At 41.0% G+C, this 18539-nt stretch overlaps 1 protein-coding gene across 1 annotated transcript; it reads right to left on the bottom strand.

Annotated features, from left to right (window-relative positions):
* Window positions 1–238: 238 nt before the first annotated feature.
* On the bottom strand, window positions 239–17916 carry OPN5 (opsin 5). The gene is made up of 6 exons (XM_009095776.4): window positions 17778–17916; window positions 10875–10994; window positions 6679–6849; window positions 3957–4291; window positions 1585–1820; window positions 239–340 (listed from the first exon to the last, which is right to left on the bottom strand). The coding sequence occupies exons 1-6, from the start codon at window positions 17914–17916 to the stop codon at window positions 277–279; spliced, it is 1065 nt and encodes a 354-aa protein (XP_009094024.3). The 3' UTR covers window positions 239–276.
* Window positions 17917–18539: the final 623 nt, after the last annotated feature.

Genomic DNA, 18539 nt, shown 5'->3' on the forward strand with positions numbered 1-18539 from the left:
CTAAGAACAAAAAAGGGCATTTTAAAGCATCTCAAGTGAAGGAAAATTTTTAGTAAACACAAATTTTCTCTGTTTCTTCTTCCTCTCGAGTACTTAGAATATTTGCCTAACTCTAATGCACTGTTTTGGTCAGGATGGAAAGAACTGTACATTGTACATAGGAATAGGGAGTAAAATAAACCTGTCACCATGTTTTAATTCATTTACAGAAAGAGGAACTTGAGCCAGTAGGGTTTTTATCACCAGGTTTTCATTTGCTGTAGGTGAGATGAGCCCTCAAGCTTCCAGCTGGGTTTCATTCATGGCTGTGGAGTCCCTGTGTGCAGATATTGTGTATGTCCTGTGGGCAGAGAAGGTACCATGGTCATTTTGTCACACCAAGATGGAAATTAAGTTCCTACTTCTGGGAAGTGATTCCTCCAGATCATTTTGCTCACTGCACAGGCCTAGAGAAGCCAGCTTGCATTCAGCTTGAGGGACTGGGTGAGACCTCCTTCAGATGTTAAACACAAATCCAGCTACCAAAAATCCACAGAAGGCTCTTTGAATGTGTGTCCCATTTGACTAAAACCACAGAAGGGATTTTGGCAAGCTATAAATTCAACACCTCAGACATTTTCAACATATATAAACTCTGTATGTTCTACAGATGAAATGAATCTCAGTGCAAGATTATGGAATGATCTGCTACAAGAAGCTGTGGAAGCTCAAGACTGACTCACTGAGCTACACACCAAAAATGCTGGAATTGGTAGGGGAATAATACAAATGATAAAATGGTCCTTCATGCTTCTATCAAGGCACATACATTTTAGGCCTTTGGAGCAAATTACTGGAATTCTGTTGTTTCACAGTCACTTTTGTGTGCTATGGTGTTTGTAGTCTACACTGTCAGATTAACATCCATCATTATCTCTTTGTTCAACCCCAAAAGCAAGGCACTCGTCTGGCATCATACAGAACTATACTTTTCCTCCAAGTGCATAATTAGTGTTTTCAGGAATTCCACAGGTGTGCAGCACAAACTTTGCCTGAGGGTTGTAAGAAAATAAAAAAGGAGACTTTCTTATGAGATAATTACACTTTGATTTGTCTGGTTTGAGGTGAATTTTCTTGGTATGAATGGTGGTTGGGGAACTACTGTCTCTCCCTGTTGATTCTGTGGCTGAAATGTATAGTTAACAGGTTAATTATGGAAGGAATTAGCGCAATTCTCTTCCATTTTCTTCACTGGCAATAGAGGTCATCAACACCTTCTGGAGGAAACTCATATGGTGATGTGAAAGAAAAGGATTAGGAAGACAGGATTGATCCAAAACCCATTAAAACCAATAGGACTTTTTTCCAAACTATATCAGTGGTGTTGCAGCTGGATCTAAAAGTAAGGACTGTCTTCTTTTTTCTCCTTATACACCCACAGTCACCTTACAAATTCTCATGGCAAGAAAAATCCCACTTCAAAATGGTCATGGTCAAACCCAAGAAATAAGATTCAATGAGCTGTGATTCTTGCAGGATCTTATTTTGGTACTTTTTGGAACATGGTGTTCTTAAAGGTATCCCATTCCCCAAAGAAGAAATTACCTTGATTTCTTTGAAGAGCTCTTGGCCTTCAGCCCTCCCCGCTGGCAGCAGGCAAACTTGCAGTCAATGACCTGGTAAATGATGGGGTTGTACATGGCTGCTGACTTTGCCAGCAGTGTTGGGATCACTGAGAACTGGATGGGGACCGAGTCTGGCCGTCCAAAGGCTGACCAGACAGAGACCACGGCGTAAGGGATCCAGGCAATGAGGAACCCTGTGCAGATCAACATTGCCACCTTGTGAGAGCAGAAAAGAGACAGCAGGGTTTATCCAGGACAGTCAGGCACTGGCAGAGCAGCACAGAGCTAGGCAGAGTGCAAGGGAGTTACATTCCACTGAATGGAAATGAAAAATGATAACTTGCTTTTTCATGTAAATTTACAATATGAACAAAATCTGCCTCTTTGTCTCGTGCCTGCGTTTCTTTTGCCTGACACAGAGCAGTTAATGAGTCTGCTATAAGACCTTTAAAAATACAGTAAAGTCTGGCTAAATGTGAGGGAACTAAATGAGATTTCAGAAAATAATAATAGCTTGATATCAAATTCAAATTATTTAAAGAGGGGATTCCTTTTGAAATGCTGAATCTCCTTTATAGGATAATATACTGACAACAGCAGAGCACAAAGGTTCTTGGAAAAAGATCTTTTTGAAAACTGGGAATTTAACTGAGAGTGAGAATGCTAGTAAAATGTCTAGATTTATTCCACCTGACCCAAATCATGGATTTTCATTCCATTAGAATATGTAAATACTTTAAAAAGCAAATTTATGTTAAATATTTTAGTTCTGATAAATGAGTCCTGGCAAATTAGTAAATGACCTCCTTATAATGTAACAAAATGCAACCATAAAAAAGTTTAGTATAAATACCAAAGAAAAACTGTTTGGGCCAAAATCTGTGATTTGTATACTTTACCTGAACCAGTCTGTCTGCACTTGGTCACTGCCTGCTATCACTTCAAATGATGCCATGCCATCATACATCCTGGAAAACATCTGCCTTTGTACAGCTGCCACTGACAGATTAGTGCTGCACCCGCACTGGCAGCAGCACATGTGCACTCATTTGGAATAAGGCGATTAGCAGGATTAGAATACAAAAAAAAATAAACATCACCAGAAGGCACAAGGGGTTTGGACATTGCATAACCTTTCCTGAAGCCAGTTCTTTTTGTTGTCTGTCACTGAAGGAACAGTGCAGGTGAGCCAAGGATCTCAAACACAGCCTGTTTGCTATGAATTGTGCTGTGGATTCAAATGGAAAGGGAAACAAATTTTGCATATTTATATTTACCCCAACATTATGTTCTCCAGGGTAGAGCCAAGACAGGAGGGAAATATACTGGTGTTTCAACTCAGATAACTTTGAATTTTTACATGATCCTTCCAATATGCAAAAAAAAAAATCCCCAAACCTTCAGGCTCAAATCAAAAGTTTCCATTGCTCTTCAAAGGAAATTTGCTGAATAACCACCAAAAAACAACAATTTGAAGCATCCTTTTGAAAGGCAAGTGAAGTTGTACCAGCTGTACTGGCAGCACTGGCTGGGCAGGTACATAGACATAATGTCCCTTATTGCTGCATGTTATATAACTCTCAGTTCAACTCAGAAAAATTGTAATAAAATTTGATCAGCCAAGCAAAACTTGCTGTCTGTCTCACTCTTGGCCTGTCTTACAGAGGCTGGTGAATCTTTTACAGCTAAGGAATCTGATTTTGTTCTATACAAGCCTTTATTTTGAGAGATTTCCTGGCACAATAAGCAGTATCAAGGATCATGGCTGTCACCACTGCCAAACAGAAAATATATTCAATCAGAAAGGGAAAACAGGGTATGGTCTGAGATGGAAAATTAATGTTAGCAATTCAGTGCATTTTTATCAGCAGCTCATGGCTGAGCCCAACTGATAAATTATTTGCATAAAAACAATTGCAGTGTCACAGGGCCAATTTTGGTTTATATCTTCATTAACAGAGGAACGTAAACTGAAAGTTTTATTTCCCTGCTACAATAATCTGCTCTCTATCTGTTTTCTGTTATAATTCCTATGCACATCAGTCACCTTAAAGTACTGTTTGCAACTGTTTCTGAAGGCAAAAGATGTTTTATAGTGGGAAGCAGGGCCACAGGGAGATTATGTGACTTGTAAGGTTATAGGGGAAAGCTGTGGCAGAGCTTCAGAGTGGATCGTGATCTCAGGGACCCAAGTGCCTTAATCACCAAATTATGTTTCCACTCCTGTTTTTTCCCCATCTTGACAGTAACAAAGGAGAAAGCTACAAAAACCGCCTTCAGAGCATTGTGTCATTGCCCCAAATCTGCTTCTCTGACCCAGCACAGCAAACTGAGGAAAATGTTCCTACCTACCTTGGTCAGCTTCATTTCAAGTATGTGGCTGTTCTGAATCCTGGTATCGTAGTGAGAAACTTCTTTGGTGGATGATTTGACTTTTAAAATTATTTTGACGTAGGAAAACACAATCACTGCAGTTGGGAACAGGAGGCAGAAGAAAAGGATGCTCAGAACAAAAACCTGTCCAGCCACTGAAGCCTGGGCCAGCCACCAGTCCAGAGTGCAGGAGGTCCCAAAGGGCTCGGGGGCATAGTTCCCCACCCCAGCAAAAGGCACCGTGGCCCAGAACGTAGCATAGGCCCAGATTATTGCCAGGCAGATAAATGCATGGTGTCTCTTAAGCCAGGTACCTGGAGGAAAATTCAAGAGTTACAAGTTCATGTCCGGATGTGTTTGGCACCATGGAATATGTCGTGTCACTGGGGAGGGTTCAAGGCCAGGCTGGATGTGGCTGTGAGCAATCTGCTCTCCTGGAAGCTGTCCCTGTGGGGCCCTTTGGAACTGGATGGTCTTTGAAGTCCCTTCCAACCCAAACCATTCTATGATTCTGTGAAATATGAGGTTTGTTGGCTGTTTGACAACAACTCTGTCGTGTTCATCTTGGCTCTTTCCAGGTCCACAGTGACCTGAGCTCATGTTGTGCCTCATGAAGACAGAGGCACACTCAACATGAAAGGCTCCACCTGTCCTTATTTCAGACTTTTGCTTTAATTTGTGATTCATTTCAACTGAGAAGAGTCCAAACTAAAGAAATCCAAGCAACCAGCTCAGCAGCTGTGGGAATCTTGTCCAGTAATTTCAGTTCTTTAATGTAACTTGGGTTTTTTCCTATTTCTTCTCTCCTATGTTACCTGACTAAAGCTCAAACTCAGTGACTGAAAAACAAGGCTTTACAGTAAAAATAAGACATCTAAGATTTACTTTTACTTTTTCATTCTTTTCCAGTACAGAAAATCACCATGTGTATCCTGTCAGAAGTATCTGTAGTATGTGTTTCCATGTATCCTTGCCTTTTTTATTTTAATTAAATGCAAATAGAACTCCTGGAGATCAGAACGTTGTGTCTCTGCTTATCTTGCATACAGCTCCAATTCATCTAGAAAACGTTTCAGTTTGCAGGGTTTTCATCATCATCTACATGTTCAACATGTAGGACTCAGATAGGACTAACAAATTTAAATCTTTCATTTTTGAAGAAACTTGCAAAATGGTGTAATAACTTCTCCCTCCATCTTGGAACCCCCAACTCATTTGTAGTTTCTGACTCACAGAGTGTTTTTCACTCACTTCACACTAACATTAGGAAGATTTCTTCAAGGTTTCAGAGTGATTTAAAATAAAACCAAAGCAAAGAAACACCTGTAATTTGGATACGCCCTTTTCTAGCTGATTTTACAAATCAAGATCACTAGAAGGAAAATGAACATTTCCTGACAAATGATGTATTTATATATGATGGCTGAGAGACAGAAAGGTGCCTTGTTGAGTTCAGGGGTGGAAAAACAAAGGAACAATAGCACAATTATTAAAAGGGAAAATTTTTAAACCACCTAGACCAAGCATGATAAACATGTTTGTTTATTGCTCTCCATCATTTTGTATGGACCACAATGATCAGAGCCCTTGAGAATAAAGGTTTTGAAGAGTTTTCTCTCCCATGAACTAAGATGACCACAGCTGTTGGCACAAATGCAACCAGCCATGAAATATCTGTTCAGCTCTCCAAGTCTGTGAAAAATTATCTGTGATTTGGGTTGCCACTGAATTATTTTGATAAGACTTCAATAGAAAAAACTGAAATCCTGCTTAATATTATTGGTGTATCTAACACTCAGCTGAGGAGACCTCCCCTGTACTCCCATTTAGGGTAGAAGTATGGACACACAGGGGTCTGTGGTAGCACATCTTAGCACAGTACCACAGCTTTTATCTGCTTGCACAGACTGGCTTATTTACACTTCCTAGCTGCAAACCTTCCTTACAACTTAACATGATCGATATTTCATGTCATCATAAAGAAACTTGTTGTGTCCCTCAAGTCACTTGGGCTAGGTGTTCATTACTTTGAAGTCACCTTGAGCATTCCCTGTATTTGGATGGGAATTTGGTCCCTTACAATGCAACAGGAACACCTTTTCTAAACTGTGACAATATCATTATTATCTGGGAAGAATTAAGCATATAATACATCATATCCAGAGGTACAAGATACTGATGGATATGGTGATAACACCTTCCACTGCAAAATTCAGTTCATCCTCTCAGGTTCCATTTCCATATTTGAGAGACTATTTCACATTATGACTTATTGCCCTTCCAAATATCTTAGGTGCTTTAAATAGCTTGCCACACACCACAGAGTAATTTAGGCATTTAACAAGGAATATTTTTATGTTTTGGTCCATAAGACCCTGAAATTTGTGCATTACTTGCATCTGTTACTGCAGATAGGCCTTGACAGACATGAAGTGATTTATCTATGAGGGGTTACAAGAACTCATGGCTTAAGCAGACAGCAGAGGGACAACAGTGAGGGTGTTATGTGCAGCAAAATGAATCTAACTGGGATTTCATGGATCATGCAAACATAAGCACCTCTGTGTACTCCCCTCTATATTTAAGAAAAGTATTCTGAAGAGCTTAATTACTTCTCTGTAGTAAACTATAGCACCTAACACAGCTTTTCCACAGTCATAGATAATACAGTCATCTATATACAGATACTTATTTGTCTTACCATAGGACAAGTGGCAGATTTTCAGGTACCTGTCCAGGCTGACAGCTGTCATGGTGATGAGGCTCCCACAGCCAAAGAAGAAACCAGCCCACCCATACCAGCGGCAGCCCATCCACCCAAACATCCAGCGGTGGCAAAAGAAGGAGATGATGCTGAAGGGTTTGCCTACAACTTCAAAAGGAGGAGACAATGTCAGCCCACTGGTGAAACCCACCCTTGAGAAAATCTCCTTTTATCAGAAAGGCAAACCCTCTCCCTTGTAAAAACAATACCCATAAAAGTGCTCAACATGGAAAAAGGGCTTCAGGCAGAGTAGGTGATGACTTTAAGCTGGAGAGTAAATTTAGATGAGATATTTGGAAGAAAATCTTTACTCTGAAGGTGGTGAGTCACTGTCATGGGTTGCCCAGAGAAGCTGTGTAGGTTCCATCTCTGGACATGTTCAAGGCCAGGTGGGATGAGGCTTGGAGCAACCTGGTACACTGGAAAGTGTCCCTGGCCATGGCAGGGGTTGGAACAAGATGGTCCTTAAGGTCCCTTCCACCCCAAAGGATTCTGTGATTCCATGGCTTGTGAGCACTCCATGCACAGGACTGAGCCTCAGGCAGCTGTGGCTGGATCCCATGATGGGGTGGGATGAGCCAAGCCTGCAGAAGGGCTGAAAAGAGGTGCTTTCCTATAAACCACAGGAACCAGAGGTAAACCAACACTCTGGAACCAATCATGGGCAGGCTCTTCTCATTAGGAAACCTTCAGAGTATGTGTTAGGTCCACAGGCCAATACCTAAACAGGATGGGTGACGGTGAGTCAGAGCCTGAAACAGGCACAAATCTACTTAGTCTACATCCCTGGAGTAGAGGTAGACTAGGTGAAGACACACAGCCAATTAGGTATCTTCAAGAACAAGGTAAAGAAATTTGCCTTCAAAAAGGACTTTTTCAAACCTGTCAAGGCCCAGCAGTAGGATACACAGACAGGTAAAGTGTTAGGTGGGAAAGAAAGGCTTGGACACTTGAGCTGCAGAAGAGGTTTCAGCTTCTCTGCACACCACACATTACTTTGGTGCCTCCTGGCAAGCCACTGCACACAAATATAAAAACATTCTGAGCTTCCCCAAAGAGATGGGAAATGAGTAACTATTTTTGAGGCTTTCTCTTAGTGGCACTTTATCTCATTCCTCCACAGGTAAAAGTGGGTGCTGCCTAATGGAAGAAGTGAAGTTTGGTCAAATGATATTCCATTCTCACCTTAAAGCAAGTTTACATTTTCCATATTCTTTTTAAGTATTCTGACAAATAAAAAGTTTGAAAATTTTAATTATCTATTTGGAAATCTCCTTTTTTTCTCCAAATTATTACCTTTCTTGGACTTAATTAGGCAAAGAAAATAAATCAACTTTAATGGAACAGAAATCTCAAAAATTTACAATCTAGAGACATCAGTTTTCCAAAAACTTCAGTTTTACTTACCAGCCTGATCTTAAATTCTCCCAGGCCAGAACATTCCAACTGAAATATTCAAACAACATTAAATATTGAACTCCACATCCCTGTGACTTTATTCCTTCCTGCACAGGAGCAGCCAGAGCACTACAATGATTTGAAAACACCTCAGCTTCCCTGGGCTGGTTTCCCTGGCTGAACCAGTGTCTGTAATGTCATAGCAGCTCAGTGAATTGGTTTATGGAGATGGCAAAAATGATCTTGCAAACTGTATTTCCCACATAGAAACCTATTCATAGAAACCAAGACAAAAATCTCTATTTTGTTGAAGTGATCTTTTACCTGAAAACATTCAATTTCACATTGAACTGATGTAAAACCATGTATTCTCTTTTCATTCTTAACAGAAAATTGAAGCATTTCTTCCAAAACCAAATCTTGCAGAAAATTACCTTTGTTCCATCTTCTATGCCAAAAGCACCAGGATTGAAAACCTATCTTTTTAAAAAAGGTATTTTTGGATAAACCTAAGTCTGTAAGGAAAGTTTTGCCTGGACCTGCAGGATGTGCTCAGGTCAGTGTATGATGTGTTTTTCTCCATTTTTAATTTTTCAAGCAAAAGCTGGCCTGAGTGATTAAAGTTTCTAGAAAAGCATTAAATACAGTAAGGTCTAGGTGATGGGCTAACAATCAAGTCAGCAATTTTAGGCATAAAGTGACTGACAGCTTTCAAGGCTGACACATTTCTTTGCACAAAATCAAATTTCTCTTCAGCAGCAGGACTGGGAGCAGCCCCAAGCACGGTGTCAGTGCAAAATCAGTCTGATGCAGCCTTGAACAAGGGGCTGGTGCCACCCTGTGGAAATCTGCAGGAAGCAGAACTCTTCAAAAAGTTGTTAAGGCAATGTGTGAAATATGAAGATTTTGTGAAAAAAAAAAATTCTATCTTCAGTTTGTCCAGCAGACAGAACCCATCACATTTCTCTACTTAGCACCTTCCATTAATTAAAAAAAAATAATAGGGAATGGAAAAAACCAAGCATGGCTCTGGGAATCACTATTTTTAATTCCAAAATGTAAATCCCAGAAAGATTGAGATCCCCATGGAAGAAGGCAAGGTGACCAAGTGGTGCACTGGTGACAGACCATAACAGAGACATCTCCAGCCCTCACACTAAGAGGGGTCCCAAACAAGCTGTGGTTTGAGTGGTTGGGACACACAATTTTTAGGGTTAGGCGATACCTAAATTAAAATTAATCCAACCATAGAATCACAGAATGGTTTGGGTTGGAAGAGATCTTAAAGACCATCTCATTCCACCCCCTGCCATGGTCAAGGACCCCTTCCACTATCCCAGGTTGCTCCAAGCCCCATCCAACCTGGCCTTGGACACTTCCAGGGCTGGGGCAGCCACAGCTCCACTGGGCAAAATTCAGAATATAATGCTGGGGAAATTCTCCTGAAACACTCCTTCTCATTGGAGTGACTAATATGAGCCTTACAATACAGATTCTTAAAACACAAAGAAAATGGTAATATCACAGAGGAAGGAAATGCCACTCTGGGGCTTTTCCTTAACTTCTAAGTGGTGGGAGGTGGAAACAGTGTGTCCATCACAGAAATGCCAGAGAAATCATTGGGATTTCTCTGTGTGGTAGCAGTGATATTTATACAACACCTTTCTTCTACTGAATTAGTATTTCCTTTAAAAATCCATGTTTACTGACCAAAACCACTGGAATCTCCAGAGATGAGCAGATCTTGTACTGTGGGAGTTCAAAAAAGCATCAGTCTGGGGAGACTGGGAGCCATAATTTTATATTGTTCAGTGATATTTTTGGAGTTTAGATGAGGGCAAAAGCATCTGACAGAGACAAGGGTAGGAAAAGTGTGCACTGGAGCTGAGGGCAGAGGTCTCAGTTTATACAACACACAGGGGACGGATGACCCTGCAGGCATGGGAATATAATTCCATTTATATGGCACTGGGGAGATCCCATGGTCAGCTGGGTCCTGATACCCCTTGGATTGTCTGCCATCCAAAATATCCTTTTCTAAAGGACATCCAGCCCTTTCTCTGTGAGCAGCTGAATCAGTCTCATGTCAAGAGCCAGAACAACAATCTCTGCAACTCTGGCTAAACCTCTCCAAAGCTCCCTCCTCCAATCCCAAAACATCCAGACTGTGGGGTTGAAATAAAAATCCTCCCAGCTGGCTCACACTCTAGAGATTGACACAAAGGTTTGATCCAGAGACAAAGGAGGACAGCCACCAGAGAGAAACCTATTAGCTTTGATGGGCTGATGGCCACCGGCATTTTCCAGTTATTTGGTTAGTCTTGTATTTTTGAGGCATTTAGATCCATTCTATTCACCCTATGGCAAGAAAACCATCATTTTCTGCACCTGTAATACTGAGCTATTTTGTGGTTATTGTGCCAGGGTGCCCATGGCAGCTGCCTTTGGAGACCTGCCCAGTGCTGGGGTGAACAGGAGCTCTGCCTGTTTGATAAAATCAACCCTAATTTTTCCTCTGTGCTGTTCATTTCTTCCCATCAAGCTGTTCAGGAATGTTGTTTTCCATCCTCCCCTATTATTTACATGCAAATAATAGAGCAGAAATATCTGCAGCAAAAGGCATTTGATGCTCCCATGACTTGCAGAGGAATGTCTCTTGCTGCTGCCAGGCAGAATGGTGAGATGGTAAAAACAAGGGAAAATAAAAACAAGGGAAAATAAAAACAAGAAATTACCTGAAATGCCCAGATCACACACTGCTAAATTAACAGTCATTATCTCAGCAGGTCTCAGCTTCTTTTTTCGCTTTGAAGACATAAAAATAACATACCCATTTCCCAGAGTTGAAAGGATCCCTGCAATAATGGAAAACAGAATAACCTTCCAATTAGAATCATCCTCAAAACCAGCAATACTCCATCTTCCTGGTGAAATTCCCTGACATTTTCAGCCTGAACTTGTGGTTCCTAAGGCTGGGCATTTTAACCTGAAATGTGATCCCCTCATTGTCACTCTGCAGCTCACAGACCTCGACTGCAGACACATCCCTCCCACAGCAAATGCTGTTTTCCCCTCTGCAGGAGGCATTGCTTTCACCAGCTGAGCCTGCACAGACATCGACTGAATGCTCTCAGCAGAAACCCCAGAATCCCCCTGCCCTGACCAGCACAATTCTCACTCAAAGGTTTATACAGCCACAAGAATGAAATTCAGCTCTCTGTAATCACAGGAACCAGAACCTGACCAATTTCAACTTTATTAAATACTCCAATCAGATGTTGAGGGATAAATTTCCAGTTTAATTTAAATTAATATATTGATATCAAATTTTAAATCTTACATTAAAATGCATTTCTATCATAAGAAAGAAAAATTATAAAATAAATCTGATTAATCTGATTTTAACTTCCAGGTGGAATTCAATGCATGGGATCCTTCTCACACTGGCTGATATATCCCAGCTCTGCAAGTGGTGCATCTGCCATGGAATTAATCACACCACTACAGAAAATTGTAGGGTTTCCAGTTCCCTTAAAGAAAATGTGTCTTCACTAATTAATGTTTGAAAGAGTTTAAGGTCAGAGGGAGAGATTTGCTGTGGAAACACAGGACAGCAGAGAACATCCTTCTCATGGAGCTAGAAGGTGAAAATCCCAAAGGGACCGTGGCCCATTGAGCCTCACACCAGATCAGGGGAGACACAAAAGAACAAGGGAAATGCAGAAGAAAAGAGTGAAGAGCAAAGAGTGCCTGTGCTGCCATTGCCTCACAAAAGGGACTTACAACAACACTGAGGGAAATGCTGCAGAGAAGTTCAGCCCAGGAAAGGGTGAGGAAGGGTGTTTGCCATAGTATTTTAGGTTTAAAGGGTGAGGAAGGGTGTTTGCCATAAGAATTTTAGGTTTAAAGGGTGAGGAAGGGTGTTTGCCAGAAGTACTTTAGGTTGGACACCTTTGTTCCTCACTACTTAAATCAGCAATTAAACTTGAAGCTTTGGGGGTTGGAATCACGTGATGAAAGCTGGAATGAGATGATATTTAAGGTCCATCCAACCCAAAGCATTCTGTGATTCCATGATTCTGAATTTATTCTCCTCATGAGCCTGTTTGCCCACGGCATAACTGGGAGTGAATCTTCCCGTCTTTATCCCCACCCTGCCTTCACCTCCACTGCTTTTTCTCTGCCTGTTTCCTCCCTGTCCCACTCTGAGGCTTGTCCTGAGTGCTTGGCTACCTGCTGAGGCCAGCTGCTCACACTACTCCAAAAAGGTCATGAACAACCCATCTTTCCTCTGTTGATGAAGCATCAAAGTCACCCTTTGTGCTGCCTTGCACCCAGGGCTCTGCTGGGGCAATTTCTGTTTTTGGAGTGCCCCAGCACCCTCCAGCCCCCAGCACTGCTGCCCTCTCCAAATGTTGTACCTTTGAATCCCACATCATTTTCATCTGAGTCTTCTGGCAGGCCAGACCTCAGGAAATGTATTTTGGTCATTAAATGGGAATTTAATTATTTAGTGATTAATTTGGTAATTCAGTAATAAATAATCCGCTATTTAAATGGGTATTTTGTTATTTACTCTGATCCATCACTGGCATGATCCCCTTGCAAGGGTGCCTTGTCCCCACAAAAACAACAAATCCAACCTGGGAACATCCATGAGGCAGAGAGAGAAATGGTTCCCAGATGTTAAAACTAAATTATTTATCAAGAAATATGATTAATGTGAATGAGGAACTAAAAGTTTACCAAACTCAGGAGAAAAATATTTTGATTTTGAATTTGTCTGTATTAAATACAATGAATTGGAATTTTTTTATTTTTATATTGACAGTACTGTTTTCTGTATTATTTTACAAAATAAACAGAAAAACAGAAGCTGTCTTATTATTGATCTTAGGTTTTCTCAACAAATTTCATTTACCCTGCATGAATTAAATTCTAAGAACAACCTACTCTTATGGCTCTGCAAATTTAATCTGAATTATAAGCAGATAGAGGTATTCATATGAATAATTTTCTTCCTCACAGCTGAGTGAATGAATCTCAACACTGTGAGCATTTTTCATATATTTTAATCCTTTTCTCTCTTAATGCCATTTTCCTCTCCAGTGATATTTAGGATAACTAGAGTGCCAGCATCCAGTTTAAAATACCCTTTGAAAGCATTTGACATTTTCCTGAATCTTTTTCAGCTGACTGGCAGTCTAGAGAGACATCTCTATCAGCCAAGTGGCTCTGAAGTTGCCAAGCTGCTCTGAAACCCCTGCTCATTATTAATATCAATGTTTCAGAGAGCCCCAGCCCACTGAACTCTCAATCCCACGGCTGGAAGGGGTCCATTGATCATTTGTGCTGCCTTTTGTCTATGCCTGCATCTGAAAATTGCTTCTCTGAATCTTTTTTAAACTCCTTGGTGATCAAAACTCTATGATCTCCTTAGGTGAGGCATCTAATGTCCATTTCTCCTGCTATGAAATGACTCCCAGCAGGCAGCTGAAGCCCTTGCGGGACAAGGCTCCCAGCTCTGGTAGGTTGGAAACAGCTGGAAAAAAGACTTTTCAGATATAAAAAAAAGGCTCTTTTCCAGGAGAATTGTCCATGGCACTGTGGCACCATGACATAGATACAAACAAAGAGCCAAGGATGTGATAACTAAAAAAGTGACACTTGCAGAGACAGAGCCAGGCTGAGACACAGACCCTGCAGTGAGGGGGGAAAGTGTTTACAAGGAGCCAGCTGGAGAAATAAACTTCCACTTCTCCAACCTGGCAGCAGCACTAAACCATCAGAGAAAATAAAATTTAAAAAAGAGGACAAAAAGATAGTTCAGGGTTTTGTTTTCAATTAAGCTGTTTCATAACAGGTGAGGAAGTGTACACACCAGTTTGTAAATCAATAGTCACTTGCCAAGGGGTTTCAGAGGAGCTGACAGCCAGCAGGGCCCTGCTCAGTAGTTTGTAACCCTGCCTGGCTGTACAGTGAATCAGTCAAGGCAGTGATGAAAAAGCTGCTGGGAGAAGTGACAAAGACAAAAGAATTGGATTCTCATAACCATGAGCATAGTCTGATTTTTTTTTTCTAGACTATTAGAAAGCTACACATGGAAATGAACTTCTCAGGACAAATGATCATGCACTCACATAGAATTTATCAGACTAGTCAAGACTCCTGATTTTCTTCAAAGACAAAAAACCAAATATTTTTCTATTTCAAACTGGAATACTTCAGCTGTACACCCAGTCTGACCCTAAAACCTCTGCAGGGGCTCCTGATAAGATCCTGCCTTGTCACTCATTGTTCAGCTTCTTCTCCTTTTTGAAAGAAATTTTAAACTCACTTGCACCTTACACAGCTCAAGTGCAAAAAGATGCACAAAAGCAGTCCTGGCTTCTCTCCTCCTGCTTCCCTGTCCCTGCTGTCAGGATGTCCCCACAGGCCATCCTCAAGAGAGGCCACAATTTCCTACAAAGGAGTAGGGAATGCAGTTCAGTGGAAAACTGTGACAGGTTTAGTCTGAATCACAAGTCATAATAAAAAAACCATTGGAATCCTAAAATCATTTAGGTTGGAAATGACCTCCAAGATGATCAAGTCCAACTTTTGACTGAACACCACCATGCCCACCAGACCATACCACAAAGTGCCTCCTCCACTCATTTTCTGAACACAGCCAGGGCTAAAGATTTCACCATTCCCTGGGCAGCCCATTCCTCTGCTCAACCATTCTTTCAGGGAAGAATTTTTTCCCTATATCTTTTTTCTATAGATCTAAGGAATCTGTAAATACAGCACTTATATGGATATGGGAAAACCATAATTAGCTCTAATAAAAGCCACTAGTAAAGTTTTTTATGCTCTCAAGGGCAAAGCAATTAACCAAGTAAAACGGATTTCAAAACACACACTTCAAAAATAAAGTTAATTTAAAGCTAAATGTTGGATATGATGTATACAGAAACATATATGAGCTACCCTGACCCAGGCCACTGGATAGAATGAGTTCACAAGTCCAATATCAAAATTATTATGAGGCCTTTTAAAACTATCATTTCATTTTCCTCACATTGCTCACAAAATTGCTCTGTGCTTTTATGGTTGGCTTTTGTCTTTTCACTGGAAATTTTTGATTCTTGTTCCTTGCCCTATTTTGATTATGCCTGCGTTGTTCAAGATGTTTCACACCTGACAGGGGTAATTTTTGGAACAGGACAAATCTACACTAAATGCAGTGAATATAACAAGGCAACAAAGTGTGTATTGGGAAGATTCATCCATCAGACATATTTCCGGGGATTAAAGCTAAATTTACTTAATCAAGTGAAAAAAAGACACAAAAAGGGGTTGTTTTGTACAGTTTAGTGAAACCTTCTGTCTGCAGAGCAACTGGGAAAAAAAATGTGTGTGAAAAGTGAAGATACCTACAGAACAATGCATGAACACCAAGAAAGCACTGAGATACGGCTTCACCTGTTACCTCTGCTGCTCTGAATTCTTTTTTCAATAAAGGCATAAGCAGAAGAGAAACAAGAAATAAACACAAACATAAATAGAAGGTGTGGGAACCCAGGAAATTCCTCTGGCTGCCCTGGAGGGCTCGAGCCCCTGCCCAGGAGGCTCAGAGACCTTGGCACAGAGCCCAAGACCCCTGTGCCTTTGATTTAGCCCTTGGAAAAAACCTTTATAAGAAGGATTACAAGACACAGCAGTTTAAGCAGAATGATACTGAATTTATCTCGGGGTGAAAAAGTGGATTTTGGGGTTTTTAGAATGGGGGTTCAGGGGGCAAGAAGGAGGAATCTGGGTGTATCCAGCCTTTCTCCTTCTTCTTCTTCTTGGCCTCCATCTTCTGGCTCATGTTGGCACTTTTAGATTGGCTTAGAGTAGAAGCTCACTGTCTAACACAGGTGATAGGTATTGGAAAGTAATTGTAAACATTGTACAGATAGTTTTTAGTATAAAGACACAACACTGCCCTGGGGGCAGGCTGGGTGCCTTGTGCTGTCTTGTTGAGTGGCAGTGCAGGAGAAAGAATTTTATAGATAAGAAACAATAAACACCTTTGAGACCCAGAACTGAAGAGTTCTGACTCCTTCTTCGAGCACCGGGCTGGGAAAAAAGACTTTTTAACATTTTTTGGGGTCACACTGACCAGCTAGAGACCCCGAGAAGAAGGGAAATAATAATGAAAACTCTGCTACCTCCACTATGGAAAAGATTACACTAATTAGATCAGTCAGAGGAAAAGCAGTAAGACAGAGTAGGGGGGGATGTAAAGCAGTGAATGAGAAACACAATGGTAGGACTGACAGACAGATCTTGGTATTTTCTGCACAACTCATTGAACAAGACAATGAATCAAAACTGAAATAAATGTCAAGGAATCACTGTACACCCTGTGTTCAGCCTTGTCTTCAGGCATCTGCCATCTGCAGCCCAGTTTTCTGTAGAACAGTTCTGTCCTCAGATGAGTTTTAGTGAGAAAATTGTTGTTGAGCTGTGCGAAACTGTGTGAAGAACATAAAGCATAAAGGAAGTTAAATGATATAAAGAAGAATGGAATGGAATGGAATGGAATGGAATGGAATGGAATGGAATAGAATAGAATAGAATAGAATAGAATAGAATAGAATAGAATAGAATAGAATAGAATAGAATAGAATAGAATAGAATAGAATTTGGAATAGCCTGAGTTGAACAGAACCCACATGGATCATTAAGTCCAGCTCCTGACCCTGTAGAGGACAATTCCAAGAATTCCACCCTGTTCCTGAGAGCTTTACCCAAACACTTCTGGAGTTCTGTCAGACTGGTGCTGTGACCACTGCCCTGGGGAGCTGTTCTAGCACCCAACTACCCTTTGGGGGAAGAATCCTTCCTGATATCCAACCTAAACCTCCCTTACTCAGCTTCATACTATTCCCTCGGGTGTTGAGGCAAATATGGATACAAAAAGACATAATTCTGCCCTCCTCCACAAAGAAAAGAAGGCAAATTTTCAAGAATAAGGTCCAGTTTATCCCTAGAAAAAATAGAAACCAGCACTTTCCTGCTGAATGATACCTCCTTGGCATGTGAATACTTTTAAATCAGTGCCAGCTATCATGAGGGTGCAGTAACCAAGAGATAATTGTATTTATTCTGCTTGCAAGGTCTCCAACACAAAAGGATAGGGAGGGTGCTGGGCAGAAAATAGTGTTCAATATGATGTGTAACAGAGGACAGATGATGCCAGGACCTGAGCAAGGGTCACATGAACACATCTGAGGGTGTTCAGGCTGTCAAAACAGGCCATAAAACCCACAATGCATAATGAGGGAAACCCTGCTCTGCCCAGGGACAAATTAAACTGCTGAGTAGCAACCTATATCTTATCAAAAACAATGAGTATTTCTTCACTTTTTTTCTAGAACATCTACTGCTAGTCACTTTTGGCTACCTGCAGCAGAATTATCTGTTGATATTCACTGTTGGCACCATATTTCTAACACATTATCCCTCCTCCCTCCTAGAGTTTTCTTTCTAGTATGAAGAAATGTGTAATTACACATCTAATGAACAGCAGTTTCTGCTTCTTTTCTGAGAGCTGCAAGGATACACCAGCACAGTCATATTTCAAACACCAAATACAAAATCATTACCAATTATTGTCAAATAAAAGCCAGCTATGATGTCAGCTTCCCTAGAGAGCTTTGATGCAAAGGGATCTTCCTTTTGGAGATAGTGTGGGATGTATTCTTCCTGGGAAGAATTGTTGTGATCTGATGCCATCCCACTCATGTCCAGTGAAGTGCCTGGAAAACAAAAGAACAGAGTTTGCAACAGATCACACCTGCTGTAAGAAAATGTGAAGATAATTTTGTCCATACACAGGATCCATCTTTCCATTTTCAATTCTGCCCTGACACTTCCCAGGGCATTTCAGGATACCGTTCAAACTTGCATAAAGCTTCATGCCATGATTTGGGTCATGACTTACTTTATCCAGGAACATCATTATTCACATGGGACCTCAACAGGAAAAAGGCATGGAGCTATTGGAGTGTCCAGAGGAGGCCATGAGATGGTGAAAGGTCTGGAGTGTCAGAACCCAGGACATTCCTCTGACTGCCCTGGAAGATTTGAGACCCTGGCAGGGGACTCAGAGACCTTGGCACGGAGTCAAAAACACCTGTGCCTTCCATCTTAGCCCATGGAAACAATTACCAACTTTGTGTGAAGATTTACAAGCCACAGGGATTTGAATAGAATGATAGTGAATTTATCACAGGGAGAAAAAGTAGAATTTTGGGGTTTTTAGAATGGGGGTTCAAGAGGCAAGATGGAGGAATCTGGGCATGTCCTGTTCTCCTTCTCCTTCTTCTCCTTCTTCTCCTTCTTCTCCTTCTCCTTCTTCTTCTTCT

This window comes from Serinus canaria, chromosome 3, assembly GCF_022539315.1.
Source record: "Serinus canaria isolate serCan28SL12 chromosome 3, serCan2020, whole genome shotgun sequence".
Taxonomy (NCBI): Eukaryota; Metazoa; Chordata; class Aves; order Passeriformes; family Fringillidae; genus Serinus; species Serinus canaria.